At 47.9% G+C, this 21,807-nt stretch overlaps 1 protein-coding gene across 2 annotated transcripts in view; it reads left to right on the forward strand.

The window, feature by feature from the left end:
• LOC143935475 (heat shock factor protein 4-like) overlaps positions 1–21,807 on the forward strand; it is a 74,177-nt gene that overhangs the window by 20,942 nt on the left and 31,428 nt on the right. For both annotated transcript variants that reach the window (XM_077459380.1, XM_077459381.1), the window contains exon 2: positions 19,736–19,844. In XM_077459380.1, coding sequence (XP_077315506.1) covers positions 19,736–19,844 — 109 coding nt within the window. The remainder of the gene's footprint in view (positions 1–19,735; positions 19,845–21,807) is intronic.

Raw genomic sequence — 21,807 nt, forward strand, 5'->3', positions numbered from 1 at the left:
CAATGTCACTATGGTGACATTGTACTGCTGTGGCACTGATCATGGACAATGGCTGGCTGCTCTGAAATCACTGTATGTCAGGGCCACCAGCAGTACAATGTCACCCAAAACAAAAACTACCCCAGTCACAGTGTCCCTAATAACATCACTCGAGTCACAGCGTCCCTGTTCACAGTGGCGTAACTAGAACCTTCAGGGCCCGATGCAAGAAACCATGAAGGGCCCCCCTGACAGGGCCCTTTACTCCGAGTTTGGTGGCGGAACAACAGGGCCCGGTTGCAATTGGGTGGCTGCATGTAAAGGAACCAATTTCTCCATTTGCCGCTGCTTCTCCACCTCTCCCTTCCACAGGCATTCAGCGGCTGCAGGAGGAAAATGGAGAGATGGGTTCCTCTATGTTGGTGTTTCTCAATCTTTTTCCAGTCAGGGCACCCTTTAAGTACATCCCTATGTGAATGGGGCTGCACTGCAACCTCCCTGCAACTGTGTGCATTGCATGCAGTTGCAGCATAGTGATGATGCATTTAAGGGGTTGTAAACCCTTGTGTTTTTTCACCTTAATCCATCCTATGCATTAAGGTGGAAAAACACCTGGCAGTCATCGGAAACCCAGCCCCCCCCCCCCCCCCCCGTTTTACTTACCTGAGCCCTGGAACTTCACCAGGTGGAGATGCTCTCTTCCTTTGCCCGGGGTTATCGGCTCCTGATTGGATAGATTGATAGCAGCTCAGCTATTGGCGCCCACTGCTGTTAATAAAATCCAATGACGCGGGCATCGGGGGCGCCTGCAAGGTAACCCCCTCGGGAGAGCACTTTTCCTAGGGGGTTGTCTGATAAGAGGAGGAGCCACGAGAGCCACGAGGGACCCCAGAATACAAGGTTCGGGGCCACTCTGTACAAAACGAGCTGCACAATGAAGGTAAGTATAACATGTTTGTTATTAAAAAAAAAAAAAAAGGTGGTCAGGAGGCAACATATTGCCCCTTTACCAGCTGTCAAATGCCTCGGAAAAGCGATCTGAGCACAGATCGCTTGTCAAAGGAATTAGCATTTTTTTGCTGGTACTTTGAACAAGCAAGAAAAAAAAACAGTTCTGATTGTACACATATGGGGTAAGGCTGGGGAAAAAAATCGATTTGAATCTTGAATTGAGTTGAGAGGTCAAATCGATTCAAATTTTCAGCAAATAATTTTTTTTAGATATTTCTTTTTTCACCAGGATCGGTGCTGACACCACACCAGTCATGAGGAGCTGCGGGCAGGAGTTTTTAGGTGAGGCCGCGGCTTTGGCCTAGTCCACGAGGCCGGACCTGCGGACTAGTGATGGCCGAACGGTTCGCCCGGCGGTCGTTTCGCGGCGAATTTCCGACATTCGCGGTCCGCACGTTCGAACGCCTTTTTCCGTCGTTCGCCGCGGCGGACTTACGTGTTTAATGTATACAAGAACTTTAACCTTTGGTGACACGTTTATCATGTGATACAGGACAGCCAATTGAGACATGACAGCACATGGACACTTGTACATTCCCCCTAACCTATAAATACACCCGATCCGGTGGCCATTTTACATTCTTTCTTCTGTTACGATAGGGACAGGTTCCTGTGTGGAGTAGGGAGAGATAAACCACTAGCTATTTGGTACACAAAAGTTCTTTTCAGGACTGGTATAGGTGTTAGGTGTTGATAGGTTTGCTGTGCTGCTGATTCTTGCAGCAGCCTGAGTGTCTTTTGTTAGTTTAGAGAAAGGGAAAGGACGGTGTATGCTACAGGGACAGCCAGATTAGTCTTTCATCATCATCATCATCATCATCATCATTAGCTGTTACTATCAAGGTCCACAAAAGAGCTGTTCCAGTAACCACTAATCGTTCTCTTTTTTTGCCAATTTGTATAGGGACAGGAAGGAAGCAGTGTTGTCAGGCAGTGAGGGTAATTTTAAAGACTTGCTGTTATTATTAGTTCCACAAAGGTTCTTTTCAGGACTGGTATCAGTGGTACAGTAATAGGCTTGTACATGTATAATATTCTTTCTTCCAAATATAGAAAGGATATTATACTTGACTGCTGCCCTTCTGCTGCAGTCTGCTAAACATTCACAACTCACTTGTTCCACAAAAGTTCTTATAAGGACTGGTAACTTGGTATAGGGTGCTACGGTACATAGGCTTGAGTGCGGTACAGTCTGCTGTTCTGTAAGGACCGCTATCGGTCCACAATAGATAGGGTTGACGTGCACCACTGCTGACCGCTGCCCTATACTGCAGCAGTCCTTCAGCGGTATAGGGACTGACGTACAGTCTGCTAAACACTAATACACAACCTGCTTGGTCCACAAAAGTTCTTATAAGGACTGGTAACTTGGTATAGGGTGCTACGGTACATAGGCTTGAGTGCGGTACAGTCTGCTGTTCTGTAAGGACCGCTATCGGTCCACAATAGATAGGGTTGACGTGCACCACTGCTGACCGCTCACCTATACTGCAGCAGTCCTTCAGCGGTATAGGGACTGACGTACAGTCTGCTAATCACTAACACACAACCTGCTTGTTCCACAAAAGTTCTTATAAGGACTGGTAACTTGGTATAGGGTGCTACGGTACATAGGCTTGAGTGCGGTACAGTCTGCTGTTCTGTAAGGACCGCTATCGGTCCACAATAGATAGGGTTGACGTGCACCACTGCTGACCGCTGCCCTATACTGCAGCAGTCCTTCAGCGGTATAGGGACTGACGTACAGTCTGCTAATCACTAACACACAACCTGCTTGTTCCACAAAAGTTCTTATAAGGACTGGTAACTTGGTATAGGGTGCTACGGTACATAGGCTTGAGTGCGGTACAGTCTGCTGTTCTGTAAGGACCGCTATCGGTCCACAATAGATAGGGTTGACGTGCACCACTGCTGACCGCTGCCCTATACTGCAGCAGTCCTTCAGCGGTATAGGGACTGACGTACAGTCTGCTAAACACTAATACACAACCTGCTTGGTCCACAAAAGTTCTTATAAGGACTGGTAACTTGGTATAGGGTGCTACGGTACATAGGCTTGAGTGCGGTACAGTCTGCTGTTCTGTAAGGACCGCTATCGGTCCACAATAGATAGGGTTGACGTGCACCACTGCTGACCGCTCACCTATACTGCAGCAGTCCTTCAGCGGTATAGGGACTGACGTACAGTCTGCTAATCACTAACACACAACCTGCTTGTTCCACAAAAGTTCTTATAAGGACTGGTAACTTGGTATAGGGTGCTACGGTACATAGGCTTGAGTGCGGTACAGTCTGCTGTTCTGTAAGGACCGCTATCGGTCCACAATAGATAGGGTTGACGTGCACCACTGCTGACCGCTGCCCTATACTGCAGCAGTCCTTCAGCGGTATAGGGACTGACGTACAGTCTGCTAAACACTAATACACAACCTGCTTGGTCCACAAAAGTTCTTATAAGGACTGGTAACTTGGTATAGGGTGCTACGGTACATAGGCTTGAGTGCGGTACAGTCTGCTGTTCTGTAAGGACCGCTATAGGTCCACAATAGATAGGGTTGACGTGCACCACTGCTGACCGCTCACCTATACTGCAGCAGTCCTTCAGCGGTATAGGGACTGACGTACAGTCTGCTAATCACTAACACACAACCTGCTTGTTCCACAAAAGTTCTTATAAGGACTGGTAACTTGGTATAGGGTGCTACGGTACATAGGCTTGAGTGCGGTACAGTCTGCTGTTCTGTAAGGACCGCTATCGGTCCACAATAGATAGGGTTGACGTGCACCACTGCTGACCGCTGCCCTATACTGCAGCAGTCCTTCAGCGGTATAGGGACTGACGTACAGTCTGCTAATCACTAACACACAACCTGCTTGTTCCACAAAAGTTCTTATAAGGACTGGTAACTTGGTATAGGGTGCTACGGTACATAGGCTTGAGTGCGGTACAGTCTGCTGTTCTGTAAGGACCGCTATCGGTCCACAATAGATAGGGTTGACGTGCACCACTGCTGACCGCTGCCCTATACTGCAGCAGTCCTTCAGCGGTATAGGGACTGACGTACAGTCTGCTAAACACTAATACACAACCTGCTTGGTCCACAAAAGTTCTTATAAGGACTGGTAACTTGGTATAGGGTGCTACGGTACATAGGCTTGAGTGCGGTACAGTCTGCTGTTCTGTAAGGACCGCTATAGGTCCACAATAGATAGGGTTGACGTGCACCACTGCTGACCGCTCACCTATACTGCAGCAGTCCTTCAGCGGTATAGGGACTGACGTACAGTCTGCTAATCACTAACACACAACCTGCTTGTTCCACAAAAGTTCTTATAAGGACTGGTAACTTGGTATAGGGTGCTACGGTACATAGGCTTGAGTGCGGTACAGTCTGCTGTTCTGTAAGGACCGCTATCGGTCCACAATAGATAGGGTTGACGTGCACCACTGCTGACCGCTGCCCTATACTGCAGCAGTCCTTCAGCGGTATAGGGACTGACGTACAGTCTGCTAAACACTAATACACAACCTGCTTGGTCCACAAAAGTTCTTATAAGGACTGGTAACTTGGTATAGGGTGCTACGGTACATAGGCTTGAGTGCGGTACAGTCTGCTGTTCTGTAAGGACCGCTATAGGTCCACAATAGATAGGGTTGACGTGCACCACTGCTGACCGCTCACCTATACTGCAGCAGTCCTTCAGCGGTATAGGGACTGACGTACAGTCTGCTAATCACTAACACACAACCTGCTTGTTCCACAAAAGTTCTTATAAGGACTGGTAACTTGGTATAGGGTGCTACGGTACATAGGCTTGAGTGCGGTACAGTCTGCTGTTCTGTAAGGACCGCTATCGGTCCACAATAGATAGGGTTGACGTGCACCACTGCTGACCGCTGCCCTATACTGCAGCAGTCCTTCAGCGGTATAGGGACTGACGTACAGTCTGCTAATCACTAACACACAACCTGCTTGTTCCACAAAAGTTCTTATAAGGACTGGTAACTTGGTATAGGGTGCTACGGTACATAGGCTTGAGTGCGGTACAGTCTGCTGTTCTGTAAGGACCGCTATCGGTCCACAATAGATAGGGTTGACGTGCACCACTGCTGACCGCTGCCCTATACTGCAGCAGTCCTTCAGCGGTATAGGGACTGACGTACAGTCTGCTAAACACTAATACACAACCTGCTTGGTCCACAAAAGTTCTTATAAGGACTGGTAACTTGGTATAGGGTGCTACGGTACATAGGCTTGAGTGCGGTACAGTCTGCTGTTCTGTAAGGACCGCTATAGGTCCACAATAGATAGGGTTGACGTGCACCACTGCTGACCGCTCACCTATACTGCAGCAGTCCTTCAGCGGTATAGGGACTGACGTACAGTCTGCTAATCACTAACACACAACCTGCTTGTTCCACAAAAGTTCTTATAAGGACTGGTAACTTGGTATAGGGTGCTACGGTACATAGGCTTGAGTGCGGTACAGTCTGCTGTTCTGTAAGGACCGCTATCGGTCCACAATAGATAGGGTTGACGTGCACCACTGCTGACCGCTGCCCTATACTGCAGCAGTCCTTCAGCGGTATAGGGACTGACGTACAGTCTGCTAATCACTAACACACAACCTGCTTGTTCCACAAAAGTTCTTATAAGGACTGGTAACTTGGTATAGGGTGCTACGGTACATAGGCTTGAGTGCGGTACAGTCTGCTGTTCTGTAAGGACCGCTATCGGTCCACAATAGATAGGGTTGACGTGCACCACTGCTGACCGCTGCCCTATACTGCAGCAGTCCTTCAGCGGTATAGGGACTGACGTACAGTCTGCTAAACACTAATACACAACCTGCTTGGTCCACAAAAGTTCTTATAAGGACTGGTAACTTGGTATAGGGTGCTACGGTACATAGGCTTGAGTGCGGTACAGTCTGCTGTTCTGTAAGGACCGCTATAGGTCCACAATAGATAGGGTTGACGTGCACCACTGCTGACCGCTCACCTATACTGCAGCAGTCCTTCAGCGGTATAGGGACTGACGTACAGTCTGCTAATCACTAACACACAACCTGCTTGTTCCACAAAAGTTCTTATAAGGACTGGTAACTTGGTATAGGGTGCTACGGTACATAGGCTTGAGTGCGGTACAGTCTGCTGTTCTGTAAGGACCGCTATCGGTCCACAATAGATAGGGTTGACGTGCACCACTGCTGACCGCTGCCCTATACTGCAGCAGTCCTTCATCGGTATAGGGACTAAGAGTTTTGTCACAGGGTCATTTAAAAAATGACAGGCAGAGGAAGAGGCAGGCCCTTCCGCAGGGGTGGTAGGGGTAGGGCAGGAGCAACAGGCTTGAGCCAAAGTGGGAAGTTGCAGAAGGTGCGTTCAATTACTTTAAAGGATGCACCAGACTTGGTTGAGTGGCTCGCTCAGCCTTACTCTTCTGCACCCTCCTCATCCTCTCGATCTGCACCCTCTTCTTCACTCTCTGCTATGTGCACCCCCAAAGACACTACCACCAACAACACGACCACCACCACCACCACCACATACCTTCCGCTTGAGTCACTGGAATTATTTTCCGATCCATATCAAGAGGACATTTCTGATGCGCAGCCACTCTTGGTATTGGATCAGGAAGAGGAGGTAGCAACAAGCGCTACTCAGCAGTCTGACGCCAGTACCCAGATCAGCCCAAGGAGGAGGTTGGTCCCCGGTGTTGCTGCCTACTCCGAGATCTCTACTTATAGCGGTGGGGAAGGTGACGTTGATGATGACGTGTCTAGTGATGTCACGTGGGTGCCCACAAGAGAGGAAGAGGAGGGGAGTTCAGAGGGAGATATGGACCAGCAGATAGGGAGGAGAAGCAGCAATGACTTACATTGCACAGCAGGGACAAAGCAGACTGCAAATGTATCAGGAGCGAGTCATCGACCATGTACGGTCACATCTGGCTCTCCCAGGACACCGGCACATGGCTCCGCAGTGTGGGCTTTTTTTAACGTGTCCGCTGCTGACAATAGCGTTGCCATCTGCAATCTTTGCAGTCAACGCGTTAGTCGCGGTAAGCCCAATACTCACCTAGGGACGACCGCCTTAAGAAGGCACATGAGCAGCCATCACCGAGCCCAGTGGGAGCAACGGAACACACAAAGCCACACTGCAGGCTCTCACCGTCCAGCCTCGTCTTCTACTTCTCCTTCTCCTCTCTCCTCACAATTGTCCTCCACTCCACCTTCCATCACGCCAAGCTCACATTTTTCTGCAAAAAGGCAGGCTTCCGTGGGCCTAATGTTTGAGCGTAAAAAAATGATGACGCCGGATAACCCTCTTGCCCAACGGTTGGCGGCTGGCTTGTCAGAACTCATAGCCCGCCAACTACTGCCATATAAACTGGTGGACTCGGAGGCCTTTCGCAAATTTGTGGCCATTGGAACACCACAATGGAAGGTCCCAGGAAGGAAGTATTTCTCAGAGAAGGGCATCCCAGAGCTATATGGCCATGTTCAGCGGCAAGTGAATGTATCTCTGGCACACAGTGTCGGTGCCAAGATACATCTGACCACAGACACGTGGTCTAGCAAACACGGGCAGGGAAGGTATATCAGTTTTACTGCCCACTGGGTGAACCTTCTGACGGCCGTCAAGCATGTAACCCGTGGCACCCGTGTAGATTTGGTTTTACCGCCACGGATTGCATGCAGGCCTGACTCTTCTTCTCCTCCTCCTACTCCATCCTCCTCCCTCTCCTCCTCAGCTGCCTCCTCCTTTTCCGCTGCTAGCGTCTCTTCCACTGCACCGCCCAAGCTCCCCAGAACCTATTCCACATGCCAGGTGAGACGTTGCCATGCCGTGCTGCGTCTGTTGTGCCTGGAAGCAAAGAGCCACACTGGCCCGGCACTCCTTTCAGCTTTGCGTTCACAGGCAGATGAGTGGCTAACACCGCTCAATTTGACAGTTGGTAAAGTGGTGTGTGACAACGGTGCCAATCTGCTTAGCGCATTGAAACAGGGCAAAATCACGCACGTGCCGTGCATGGCACACGTCTTAAACTTGGTCGTGCAGCGATTCCTTGTCAAATACCCTGGGGTCCAGGACATCTTGCGGCAGGCAAGGAAAATCTCGGCCCATTTCAGAAGATCTTACACGGCCATGGCTCGCCTTGCTGACATTCAGCGGCGACACCATCTGCCGGTCAGACGTCTTATTTGCGATTGCCCGACGCGATGGAACTCAACCTTCTATATGCTTGATAGGCTGCTCCAGCAGAAACGTGCAGTTAACGTCTACCTGTATGAACTCTGCGAAAGAAACGGTTCTGGGGAGCTGGGTTTTTTTTCACCGCGCCAGTGGCTGCTCATGCGCGACACATGCAGACTTCTGCGGCCATTTGAGGAGATCACCAAACTGGTCAGTCGCAGCCATGGCGCCATCAGTGACATGGTACCTTATGCCTTCTTTCTGGAGCGTGCATTGCGTCGTGTCATTGATCAGGCTGTGGAGGAGCAGGAGCGGGAAGATGAGGAAGTCGCAATGCTGGATGAATTCCCAGGGGGGGCTACTCTATCTGAGACAAGTCAACAACAGGAGTCTGATGAGGAGTCAGAGGAGGATGGTGCCGGGGCGGATGAGCAGGAGCAAGAAGAGCATGCTTTAAACCTTTCTGGGATCCCTGTTGTGCGAGGATGGGGAGAGGAGAATGAAGAGGACGACATTATCCTGGATGATGAGCAGGAGCCAGGCCACCACACCGCTTCCACTTTAGTGCAAATGGGGGCCTTCATGCTCCAGTGTTTTAATAGGGACCCCCGTATAAAAAGCATGAGGGTCAAGGACCAGTACTGGGTGGCAACGTACTTAGACCCCCGGTACAAACACAAAATGGCGGAAATGTTACCGCCGTCGCAGAGGGCTGTCAGAATGCAGCACTTCCAGGCCTTGCTTCGAGAAATGCTGCATTCTGCTTTTGCGTGCGCTGGCAGAGGAGCAATTCCCACTCCCAGAGAAGGATTTGCGGGTACCAATCCAACAGCGCCTGCAAGAAGAGGCCGGTTTGAAGATGTGTTGGTGACTTCGGATATGAGGTCATTCTTTCAGCCGACCCATCGACAGGTGTCATCCGGATCCAGCATCAGGGAACGCCTAGACCGTCAGGTGTCCGACTACATTGGGTTAACGGCCGATGTGGACGCTCTGAGGAGTGATGAACCCCTAGACTACTGGGTGGGCAGGCTTGACCTCTGGCCAGAGCTTGCCCAATTTGCAATCGAACTGTTGGCTTGCCCCTCATCCAGTGTCCTGTCCGAAAGGACGTTCAGCGCAGCAGGGGGGATTGTGACCGATAAGCGTACTCGCCTAGCTCACCACAGTGTTAACTACCTCACATTTCTAAAAATGAATGAGGCATGGATCTCGGAGGAATTCAACACATGTGACCAGTAGACCATGTATATGTCTATAAACTATTTTTTTAATCAAGCACACAGACCTTCTTAATTCATTTGGCTCACTTCCTTGACCCAAAAAAGCACACCGTACTATATGCCCCTACCCTCCTCTTTGAAGAGGTTGAGCGGTGTCATATTTCTACTGGGGCTGCTTATGATATCCCTGTGCTGTGCTGACTTCCTCCTGGGGGTTCTTATTATGAAGGGATCACACTATCCCTGTGCTGTGCTGACTTCCTCCTGGGGGTTCTTATTATGAGGGGATCACACCATCCCTGTGCTGTGCTGACTTCCTCCTGGGGCTGCTTACGGTGCTGCTGTCAGTGCTGTATGTCACGGTGCTGCTGTCAGCGCTGTATGTCACGGTGCTGCTGTCAGCGCTGTATGTCACGGTGCTGCTGTCAGCGCTGTATGTCACGGTGCTGCTGTCAGCGCTGTATGTCACGGTGCTGCTGTCAGCGCTGTATGTCACGGTGCTGCTGTCAGCGCTGTATGTCACGGTGCTGCTGTCAGCGCTGTATGTCACGGTGCTGCTGTCAGCGCTGTATGTCACGGTGCTGCTGTCAGCGCTGTATGTCACGGTGCTGCTGTCAGCGCTGTATGTCACGGTGCTGCTGTCAGCGCTCTGTATTACGGTGCTGCTGTCAGATGCCTCTATCACGGTGCATGTGTCATTCCGGTATGTCACGCTGCTGGTGATCATCTCCTGCACCCTCTTCTTTGCCTACCCTGGTCCCTGACCTTCCCTCTCCTCCATTGCCTTCATTAGCTCCATAGTCCTGAATTGTTAGAACAATTTCCCAAATAAAATAAAAATGCTTGTAGTTATCGATCCCAAATTCACCTCATACATGTATTATGTCATTGTCCAGATGGTGGGACTACGTTTTACCCCCTAATAATTACCACGTGGCCGCAAATTCGACATGAAGGTTTGCAAAGTTCGCCTCCCATTGAAGTCAATGGGGCCCGCGGCGAACGTTCGGTTTCGCGAACGTTTGGGTCCGTTCGCATTTCGCGTTCGCGAAACGTCCCGTCGGAAGTTCGTCCATCACTACTGCGGACTAGGATGAAGCCACGGCCTCACCTAAAAACTCCTGCCCGCAGCTCCTCAGGACTGGCGCAGTGTCCATTAAAAAAAACTGGATTCGATTTGTGAATAGAGTTTTTTTTTTATGACAAATTTTTATTTTTTTTGAAAATCGCCCAGCTCTAATATGGGAAGGGGGGGCAGGATTAACCACTTTCAGACCGGACCAATTTGCTGGTCAAAGACCAGACCACTTTTTGCGATTCGGCACTGCGTCGCTTTAACTGACAATTGCGCGGACGTACGACGTGGCTCCCAAACAAAATTGACGTCCTTTTTTCCCACAAATAGAGCTTTCTTTTGGTGGTATTTGATCACCCCTGCGGTTTTTATTTTTTGCGCTATAAACAAAAATAGAGCGACAATTTTGAAAAAAACGCATTATTTTTTACTTTTTGTTATAATAAATATCCCCCAAAAATATATAAAAAAACATTTTTTTCCCTCAATTTAGGCCGATACGTATTCTTCTACATATTTTTGGTAAAAAAAATCGCAATAAGCGATTATTGATTGGTTTGCGCAAAAGTTATAGCGTTTACAAAATAGGGATAGTTTTATAGCATTTTTATTAATAATTTTTTATTTTATTTTTTTTACTAGTAATGGCGGCGATCTGCGATTTTTATTGTGACTGCGACATTGTCGGGGACCCATCGGACATTTTTGACACATTTTTGGGACCATTGTCATTTATACAGTAATCACTGCTATATAAATGCAGTGATTCCTGTGTAAATGACACTGGCAGTGAAAGGGTTAACCAGTGGGTGGCAGTGTAGGGGTTAAGTGTTCCTAGGGGTGTGTTACTAACTGTGGGGGGGTTGGGCTTTCATTTAGTGTACACTGATCTCTGCTCCAATCACATGGAGCAGAGATCAGTGTCACTAGTTGCTAGGCAGAATGGAAAATTTTTGTTTACACAGCATTTCCTCCATTCGGCCGCTCCGTGAGACGATCGCGGACTCACGGAGGTCCCGACCAGCGTGGGAGTGCGGCGCGCTCCCGATGGCAGGGCGGCATCGAATATTGGACGTACCTGTACGCCAATATGCCTGCCCGTGCCATTCTGTCGACGTATATCGTCGTGCGCTGGTCGGGAAGTGGTTAAACGCAGATACATAAAATGTGCATACATACATCTAAACAGTGGCGGTTGGTGCTCAAAATTTTTGGGGGGCACAACATTTTTTATAAACCAAATCATCAAATGCAGCCACTGTGCCGTCAAATGCTGCCACTGTACCCTCAAATGCAGCCACTGTGCCATCGATCGCAGCCACTGTGCCCGAACGCTGCTACTGTGCCCAACAAACGCTGTCATTGTGCCATCAAACTCTGCCACCGTGCCATCAAACGCTGCCACCGTGCCATCAAACACTGCCACTGTGCCCATTTTATGCTGCCACTGTGCCCTCAAATTCTGCCACTGTGCCAAACACTGCCACCGTGCCATCAATTGCAGCCACTGTGCCAAACGCTGCCACTGTGCCCATTTAACGCTGCCACTGTGCCCTCAAATGCTACAACTGTGCCATCAATTGCAGCCACTGTGCCATCAAAAGCTGTCACTGTGTCATCAAACACTGCCACTGTGCCATCAATTGCAGACACTGTGCCCATTTAACGCTGCCATTGTGCCCATTTAACGCTGCCACTGTGCCCTCAAATGCTGCCACTGTGCCATCAAACGCTGCCACTGTGCCATCAATTGCAGCCACTGTGTCCATTTAACGCTGCCATTGTGCCCATTTAACGCTGCCACTGTGCCCTCAAATACTGCCACTGTGCCATCAATTTCAGCCACTGTGTCAAATGCTGCCACTGTGCCCATTTAACGCTGCCACTGTGCCCTCAAATGCTACAACTGTGCCATCAATTGCAGCCACTGTGCCATTAAACGCTGCCAGTGTGCCATCAAATGCTGCTAGTGTGCCCTTGAATGCCCCCAGTGTGCCCCCCCGCCTGGTCGCCATCTACACACATGCACATACACACACACATGCACACACACACATGCACACACATACACACACTCATGCGCACACATACACACACAAATGCACACACACATAAAGTCTTTTCAAAAACGGCAGTGCTTTATCTTACCTCTTCCTGCCGGGTACTGCACTGTAGGGGTAGACAAAGAGCACACACTGCTTTCACTTTAGTCATAAGCAGTGTGATGACTCCGAGCTCCCCGCACAGTGCCGATTACACTTCGGCTGAAGATCGGGGAGCTCGGTCTCAGCCGCCCGCTCCTTCAGATATACAGGGGGGCCCTCAAGGCCCCCCTGCAGAATGGGGCCCGGTCGCCTTGGCGATCTCAGCGACCCCTATAATTCCGCCACTGCCTGTTCACCACCACACCAGTCCCAGTGTCCCTGATCACTGCTACTCTGCTCATAGTGTCCCCATAAAGACTCATTCACATGTGTGATCCCTGTTTGAATCGCTCTTTAGGGAGCATTTTTCAGGCGGTGATGAGGCATCGTATTGCTTCCCTTCCTCCCTCTTTAGCCCATTGAACCCTGCACAAGCACCCCATTCACTTGAATGGGTCACAATTGGTGGGCGTCTAGGGGGATATATTATTTCTCCCACAGTTGCAAAGCTAATGATTGCAGCCTAGGCATATGTACACCCCCGGCCGCTGCCTCTGCAGTTAAAGAGGATAGTGGTTGAGGGGCAGGAAAACTGAGGTTCAACTGCAAGGTTTTACCACCCCTGTGAATGAGCCCTAAAAGTGAAGCCAGCAACAGCGTCTCCGATCACCACCACACATACAAAAAGTGAGCCACCAGTTGCAGTGTCACCAGATCAGTGTATGTCAGCTACAGTGTTCATTATCACTGCCACACAAGTTGCAGTCTCACCAGACCAGTGTTATCCAGTAACAGTGTCCTTGATTGTCGTCCCACCAATCCCAGTATTACCAGACCGGTGCAAGTCAGTGTTCTTGATCACTGTGTTCATCAGTGTTCTTGATCACTGTTACACAAGTCTCATGCCCTGTAGAAACAACCGGTTTTCCCGTTGGCATAAACACTGAAGGAATTCCGCTGAAACTGTCTTGCGTACACACGATCACACCAAATTCCGATCGTCAAGAACGTGGTGACGTATAAAACATGCAATGGGACTAGAAAACAGAAGTTCAATAGCCAGTAGCCAATAGCTTTTATCTCGTACTTGCTCCAGAGCATGCAATGTTTTTGGTCAAGCATACAGACGGGCGGTTTTCCTGATAGGAATTGGTTCCGTCGGAAATATTTAGAACATGTTCTATTTCTAGATCCGTCAGAATAAAAAAAAAAATGTCAGATGAGGCATACACATGATCGGAATATACAATGAAAAGCTTCTGTCTGACTTTTTCTGTTGGACATTCCGCTCGTGTGCATGCGGCATCAGTGTCACCAGATCAGTGCATCAAGAATCAGTTTCCTGATTTCCACCATACCAGATCAGTGAAGCTAACATGTTTTCTTGATCATCGCCACTGTCACACCAGTTACAGTGTCACCAGTGTCACCAGTCACCAGTGTCACTAAATTTGCTGCCACAGTAGTGGCAAGTGTCACCAAACCAGTGTAAGCAAGCAATAGTGTCCCTAATCACTGCCACATGGGTGCAGTATTGCCTCTGCCTGCTGCCTGTACTGACTTTGACCTGTTTATTGACCACATTTTTGCATGCTGCCTGGACTAATTCTTTGCCTGTTTGCTGACCATGTCTCTGCCTAACGACTGAACTGACCCATCTGTATGTGAGACTGATGACATTCTTGCCAGAAAGTAGTCTCAGCCATCTTCAGCAGACAACTGCACTCTTGGAATCACAGAAACACTTTTGTTCTTACTTTTTTTATAGCCTCCTGTACTTCCTGGCCAGTGAACATGGCATTCCTGAGGGAAGCCACATACCAGTAGGCTAAGCTTGATTGGCTTTTAGGAACTGTGACTACTTTAGATGATGCTACACTAAGCTACATTCCTTGACCTCAAAGAAACTACCATTAAAGTACATTGGTTTTAATATAGTTGATTTTTGTGGCACGCAAGATACGTTGTCTAGTACATAGTCATTCCAAACAGTGAAAAAGTGTCACACGTGTGGTATACCCATACTTGGGGGGAGTAGCAGAATGTGTTTTGGGTTGTAATTGTAAGTATGCCTAAGCTGTAGGTGAATAATATCCTATTAAACTGACAACTTTTTGTAAAAACAAAACAAAAAACTTTCATTTTCTTTCATTTTTCCTTTCCAAAAACTTGTGGCAAAAAAATTAAGTCTTCAAAAGACTTAGTATGCCTTTTAAAAAATACATTAGGGTGTATAATTTCAAAACGATGGTAATTTTGTGAGTGTTCTCACTGCCCTGGTGCTCCAGTGCCTCCAAAAATGTGATAGGTAGTCAGGAAATAGTAATTTGTGTCCTTAGAGCCCCTGAAGGTGCTCCTTGGATTTTGGGACTCTATGTAGATAGGCTGTGCAAAATTCTCACACATGTGCTATTACTATTAATAAAAAGAATAGCAGAAGGTGTTTTGGGGAGTAATTCTAAGTATGCCTATGTTGTGTGCTAGAAAAACTAAAAAAAAAATGTCTATTATAAAAATTTGCAAATAAAAACCCTATTTTCATAAATTTAGGCCAAAATGTAGTCTGCTACATTTCCTTGGTAATAATAAGGCCACTTTCACACTGGGGCCGCCGAAGTATTAGCGCTAAAGAAGGGGTTAAAAGCACCGTCTTGTGGTGCTTCTGAAGCTCTTTTCAGGTGCTCCTAAACTGCCCCAAAAATGCTGCTTACAGAACTTTCTCTAACGTCCTGCAAGCGCACCACCTGTGAAAGTGTGAAAGCACTTGGGCTTTCATATTTGGACGGCATGTGAAGCAGTTTTCAGGCGCTTTACAGGCGCTCAAATCAGTGTATATGATGCACTGACTGACTATCTCATTTCTGGAAGACCTACAATGCCAGGACCCCCACCATTTTGGAAAGTAGACAATCTAAGGCAGTTAGTAAGAGGTTTGGTTCTTTGAAGTTGTAATTTTATACAAATATATATATATATATAAAACAAATAAATCCCGGGCAGCCAAGACCCTCCTGCAACATCGCTGGATCTAGATGGGGCTCAAGTATTAGGGGGGCTGAGGAAGGCTGCTGCACACAGAGGTTTTTTATGCATAGAATGCATTAGGATAAAAAAACTCTGCCTTTACACTTTAATTGAATAAGCTGAAGTTACAATCTGATTGGCACAGCTGCAACAGATTTTGCATTCTCCAGCTTTAGTAAATCAACCCTATAGCTTACAATTATGATGCTGTGATTGACCCACAGTTATTACCCATGGCCCATGTGATCACTGGTGACCAGTCACAGATCACACACAGTAGTAAACAATGATGCCATGAATGGATTCCATTACTATTGATCTCTAGGCTGCTCACAGTGACCCAATAATGAGTAACGCAATCTGCTGTGTCTGGAGTGAATCATGCTGCACACCCCAGGGGATGCGAACTGTGCGCATCACCACCACAACATGCGGGTATGTAGCAGTGCCTTGGGAAGCTGCCCACCAGCAGTAAATGTACTGTTGGCGGTAGGCAAATAGTTAAGAACGTTTGTTTGATTTTCTGGTCACTAGTGTGGTCAAATTGCCCTTTGTGAGCCAGAGAGATAAGCGATGAGAGGAATCAGCTGTGCGCCTGGAGCGGAGCTTATATCAGTACAGATCAACAGATTTTTTACAGAACACAGGCACAGGGACATTTACATTATTAAGGTACAGAGGGAATAAGAAGATTTGATAGAAGTGGGTTAACAACCACTCTAAGTTTGCCTAGGGGCTCCTCCTGTCTTCAAGAAACTAGTAGAGCTTTCTGGAACATTGGTGGGAGCTAGGCAAATAGGCAGCATGAGTATGTACGTAGCAGTCTCGGCCAATTACAGGAGAGGTGCTCCTGAGCATGCTGGGATTGGCCTATATATTCAGAGAACACTTTAGCTCTGGGTAGAGTGCACCAGTCAGGGGTGAGGCAGGCTTGCCTCCCCTTGTACCTGCTGCTATGCTGCCCCAGGTGGGCAACCGGAGGGCCTGAAGCTAAAATGGAGGGGTCCTAGTACACCTGTGAGTACAGACCAAAGATCTAGGGGGTGTTTCTTTTTGGATACCCCTTTGCGTTAGTACATTTAGCCAAGGCTCCAACTAAAGAGATCACTGGCTAGTGACCTAAAGAGCTTTGTCAACCTATCATTTACTACAACAGACTTTGCTCATATTCTTTATTCCTTCACTGCTACACAGGAGAAGTCTGCCATCTGCTCCCAGCAAGGGCCTTCACCTACTCAATTCCAGATCAGCTAGAGTCCTTAAGTTGTAAATAGTTTTGTTCTGGACATAACAATTCTTCTGCAAAGTATCCAAGTACTATCCAATACTGTCTGTGTATAAAACAATAAGTGATATCACTTTATATGGTGCTCTGAGTATAAATGATCTCTTCCGTGCTGCTAATCCTCCACCGTGCATCGCCACCACAGCCGAGAACTCACTAGATGACCATGACCCCTCTGTGAAGAGTATGATCTTAATGCATTTTTTTCCCCAACAGGTTAATATATCCAGGGCAGCAGTTTTTCGACTCCAAAATAACTGTTTTCTTAATATATATATATATATATATATATATATATATATATATATATATATATATATAAATATAAAATAGAGAACTCTAGTGTAAACCCCTTTATTACTTTAATCTATCTCACAAGCTCCTTATGGCGTCACTCTGATGAAACGTGTAGGGCAGGGCTTGGAGCGTCATCGCGTCACTTTCAGTTTCTGCAGGGCATCCTGGCCACATTGTATATTGCATGCATTTTATCTTCCCTCTTTCATATAAGTGAGTTTTTGTCTTTTATAAGAATAAATGTAAAAACTGAATTACGCTACGAGATGCGTTTTCTGTTCACCCATCCATATGAGCACATCCACTGACTATATACTGTGAAGAGGAGGATGAGATATCAGATACCATCCAAAGGGATTTGGAGCATCTACAGTATGTTTGGTTCCTTTGACCCCTGTTGGGGCTTAACCATCTGGTGGTGAGCACAGACCTGGAGGGGGGAGCACGAGTGATTTCACCTATTCACCAGCCGCTTGTACATGCATGAATGCTTAAGCACCATCCATTTTGGATTGGAAGAGTTTATATGGACTAATGATTTTTACATTTCTTTATAGACCTTTAAATTGTTTTGTTGCACATACGTTTTTGTTTACTGGGCATGAGAGTACTTTCATATTGAACATTTACCAGTATTAATTGTATTTATTAAATGTGTTACAACTGGGAAAATGTAGTTTGAACAACAACACACACTTTTCATTCAGTGCAGCATTTAAAGGGACAGCAGGCATAAATTTGTTCACTCAATTTAGCTATTTATTTATTTAGCTACTAAAAGGGTAACATGGTATAAATAAGTGACACAAATCAGTTAGAACACATAGTTTTATTAGCACTAAAGTTAAAGGCACCATGCACATGAATTTATTTATTTAACCACTTGGGATCCGCGCTATTGCAAAATGACGGCAATAGCGCGGACCCACATTTTCGGGACTACGTCTATTGACGTAGTCCCGGTTACGAGCGGCCTGCGCGCCCCCTGAGGGGCGCGCGCGGCGCGCTCTGTGATCGGCGAGTCCGTGAGACTCGCCTGATCACCGATCCGTGTAAGGGGTCGATCCCGACCCCTTATCACGTGATCAGCTGTCAGCCAATGACAGCTGATCATGTGATAAAACGGAGCCGGTAATCGGCTAGTATTCCTCCTCGCGCTGACAGCGCGAGGAGAAAAAAAAAAAGCCGATCGCCGGCGGCCGTGTTCGGGACATCAGTCCCGATCACGGCCAGCAATTTAAAAGGACACCTGCCCCCTGCCAGTGCCCACCTGCCACCCGCAGTGCCATCCTGAAATAAAGTAAGTGCCCCCCTGTCAGTGCCACCCAGCAGTGCCCATAGTGCCCACAGTGCCACCCAGCAGTGCCCACAGTGCCACCCAGCAGTGCCCACAGTGCCACCCACAGTGCCACCCAGCAGTGCCACCCACAGTGCCACCCAAAATCTGCCTCAGGTGCTGCACCCCAGTGCCGCCCATCAGTGCCCAGCAGTGCCGCCCATCAGTGCCCAGCAGTGCCGCCCATCAGTGCCCAGCAGTGCCACCTATCAGAGCCACCTATCAGTGCCACCTATCAGTGCCCATCAGTCCCATCTATCTTTGGTACCTATCAGTGCCCATCCGTGCCACCCATCCGTGCCACTTATCCGTGCCACCCATCCGTGCCATCTTATCTGTGCCCATCTTTGCTCATCAGTGCCGCCTTATCTGTGCCCATCGGTGCCGCCTTATCTGTGCCTATTAGTGCCGCCTTAACTATGCCTATCAGTGCCCACCAGTGCAGCCTATCAGTGCCCACCAATGCAGCCCATCAGTGCCCACCAATGCAGCCCATCAGTGCCCACCAATGCAGCCTATCAGTGCCGCCTAATCAGCGCACTTCAATGAAGGAGAAAAATGACCCGTTTGCAAAATTTTATAACAAACTATTAAAACATGATTTTTTTTTTTTTTTTTTTTGCATCTTTTTTTGTTTGTTTAGCAAAAAATAAAACTCCGAGCTGTAACTAAATACCACCAAAAGAAAGCTCTATTTGTGGGAAAAAAATGATAAAAATTTCATTTGGGTACAGTGTTGTATGACCGCGCAATTGTCACTCAAAGTGCATCAGCGCTGAAAGCTGAAAATTGGTCTGGGACTGAGGGGGGTTTAAGTGCCCAGTAAGCAAGTGGTTAATAAAATAGACACTAGTATTGGGCAGCACCACACATACCTCTCTTTTAGACTTACCTTTATAGACTCCACCTACAGGTGGGGAAGTTGAGGTAAGGCAGCAGCCAGATTTCAGATTATAGACCCTTAGCGTGGAATTAATACTTATTCATCAATAAATATGTTCACAGTTTGCTGTGCAATGCCCTTGCCCCTGGGTTCAAATGTTCTATTGTATTGCCGGCCTACCTCCTTTCTAGTAGGGAATACTACTCTTTTATTCTTTTCAGTTTCAGATTATTTTGTTCCCGGCACCATTAAATATATTCCAAATTCTCTCTTGCAGAATGGCACCAGTTTTCATATTTTTGACCAAGGCAGGTTTGCAAAGGAAGTTCTACCCAAGTACTTCAAGCACAATAACATGGCAAGTTTTGTGAGGCAGCTGAATATGTGTAAGTACAGAACAGAACGGAAATATTTTATGTTTTGCATGCAGTGTCTACATTCTGCGAGGAAAGGACTATTCAACGGAGGAAAGGTTGTAGAGTATGTGCACCAAAGGAAAGACTAAAAGTGTAAATGTCTAGGTGCCATGCATATTCCAGTCAATGTTTAAGGGTAGGCCCTTACATAAATTCATGTCCCCTGTAGGGCAATGCTAGTGTATGCACTATGACAATAAATCTATGGAGCCTCATGGTAGTCAATAAGTATGAATCCTAAAAATGAACTGGCAGAATGAGAGTCCCCACCTATTGGTGAATAGTGATTGAACGAACTTCCGACGGGACGTTTCGCGAACGCGGACCACGAACGCGGCCGATAGTTCGCGAACCGGAACGTTCACGGCGGGCCCCATTGACTTCAATGGGAGGCGAACTTTGCAAACCTACATGTCAAATTTGCAGCCACAAAATAATTAATAGCTGTGCAAACATAGTCCCACCACATGGCCAATGACATAACACATGTATGAGGTGAATCTGGGATCGACAACTACAAGCATTCTTTTTTTTATATGGGAAATTGTTGTGACAATTCAGGACTGTGGAGCGCATGAAGGCAATGGAGGAGAGGGAAGGTCAGGTTAGGCAAAGAAGAGGGTGCAGGAGATGATCACCAGCAGCGTGACATACAGCAATGAAACCTGCACCGTGATAGAGTCATCTGACAGCAGCACCGTGATAGAGAGCACTGACATCAGCAGCGTGACATACAGCAATGACACCAGCACCGTGATATACAGCACTGACAGCAGCACCGTGATAGAGAGCACTGACATCAGCAGCGTGACATAAAGCTCTAACACCAGCACCGTGATAGAGCGTACTGACATCAGCACCGTGATATACAGCACTGACACCTGCACCGTAAGCAGCCCCAGGAGGAAGTCAGCATAGCACAGGGATGGTGGGAGCCCCTCATAATGAGCATAGCACAGGGATGGTGGGAGCCCCTCATAATGAGCATAGCACAGGGATGGTGGGAGCCCTCATAATATGCACAGCAGAGGTACAGCCCCAGGAGGAAGTCAGCAAAGCACAGGGATGGTGGGAGCCCCTCATAATAAGCAGCCCCAGGAGGATGTCAGCATAGCACAGGGATGGTGGGAGCCCCTCATAATAAGCAGCCCCAGGAGGATGTCAGCATAGCACAGGGATGGTGGGAGCCCCTCATAATAAGCATAGCACAGGAATGGTGGGAGCCCCTCATAATATGCACAGCAGAGGTACAGCCCCAGGAGGAAGTCAGCACAGCACAGGGATAGTGGGAACCTCTCATAATAAGCAGCCCCAGTAGAAATATGACACCGCTCAACCTCTTCAAAGAGGAGGGTACAGGCATATAGTACGGTGTGCTTTTTTTGGACAAGGAAGTGAGCCAAATGAAGAAAAAAGGTCTGTGTGCTAGATTAAAAAAATTGTTTATCGACATATACATGGTCTACTGGTCACATGTGTTGAATTCCTCCGAGATCCATGCCTCATTCATTTTTAGAAATGTGAGGTAGTTAACACTGTCGTGAGCTAGGCGAGTACGCTTATCGGTCACGATCCCCCCTGCTGCGCTGAACGTCCTTTCGGACAGGACACTGGACGAAGGGCAAGCCAACAGTTTGATTGCAAATTGGGCAAGCTCTGGCCAGAGGTCAAGCCTGCCCACCCAGTAGTCCAGGGGTTCATCACTCCTCAGTGTCCACATCGGCCGTTAACCCAATGTAGTCGGACACCTGACGGTCTAGGCGTTCCCTGATGCTGGATCCGGATGACACCTGTCGATTGGGTCGGCTGAAAGAATGACCTCATATCCGAAGTCACCAACACATCTTCAAACCGGCCTCTTCTTGCAGGTGCTGTTGGATTGGTACCCGCAACTCCTTCTCTGGGAGTGGGAATTGCTCCTCTGCCAGCGCAC

This window comes from Lithobates pipiens, unplaced genomic scaffold (assembly GCF_037356315.1).
Source record: "Lithobates pipiens isolate NorthernLeopardFrog02 unplaced genomic scaffold, aLitPip1_a1.2 Scaffold_28, whole genome shotgun sequence".
Classification (NCBI taxonomy): Eukaryota; Metazoa; Chordata; class Amphibia; order Anura; family Ranidae; genus Lithobates; species Lithobates pipiens.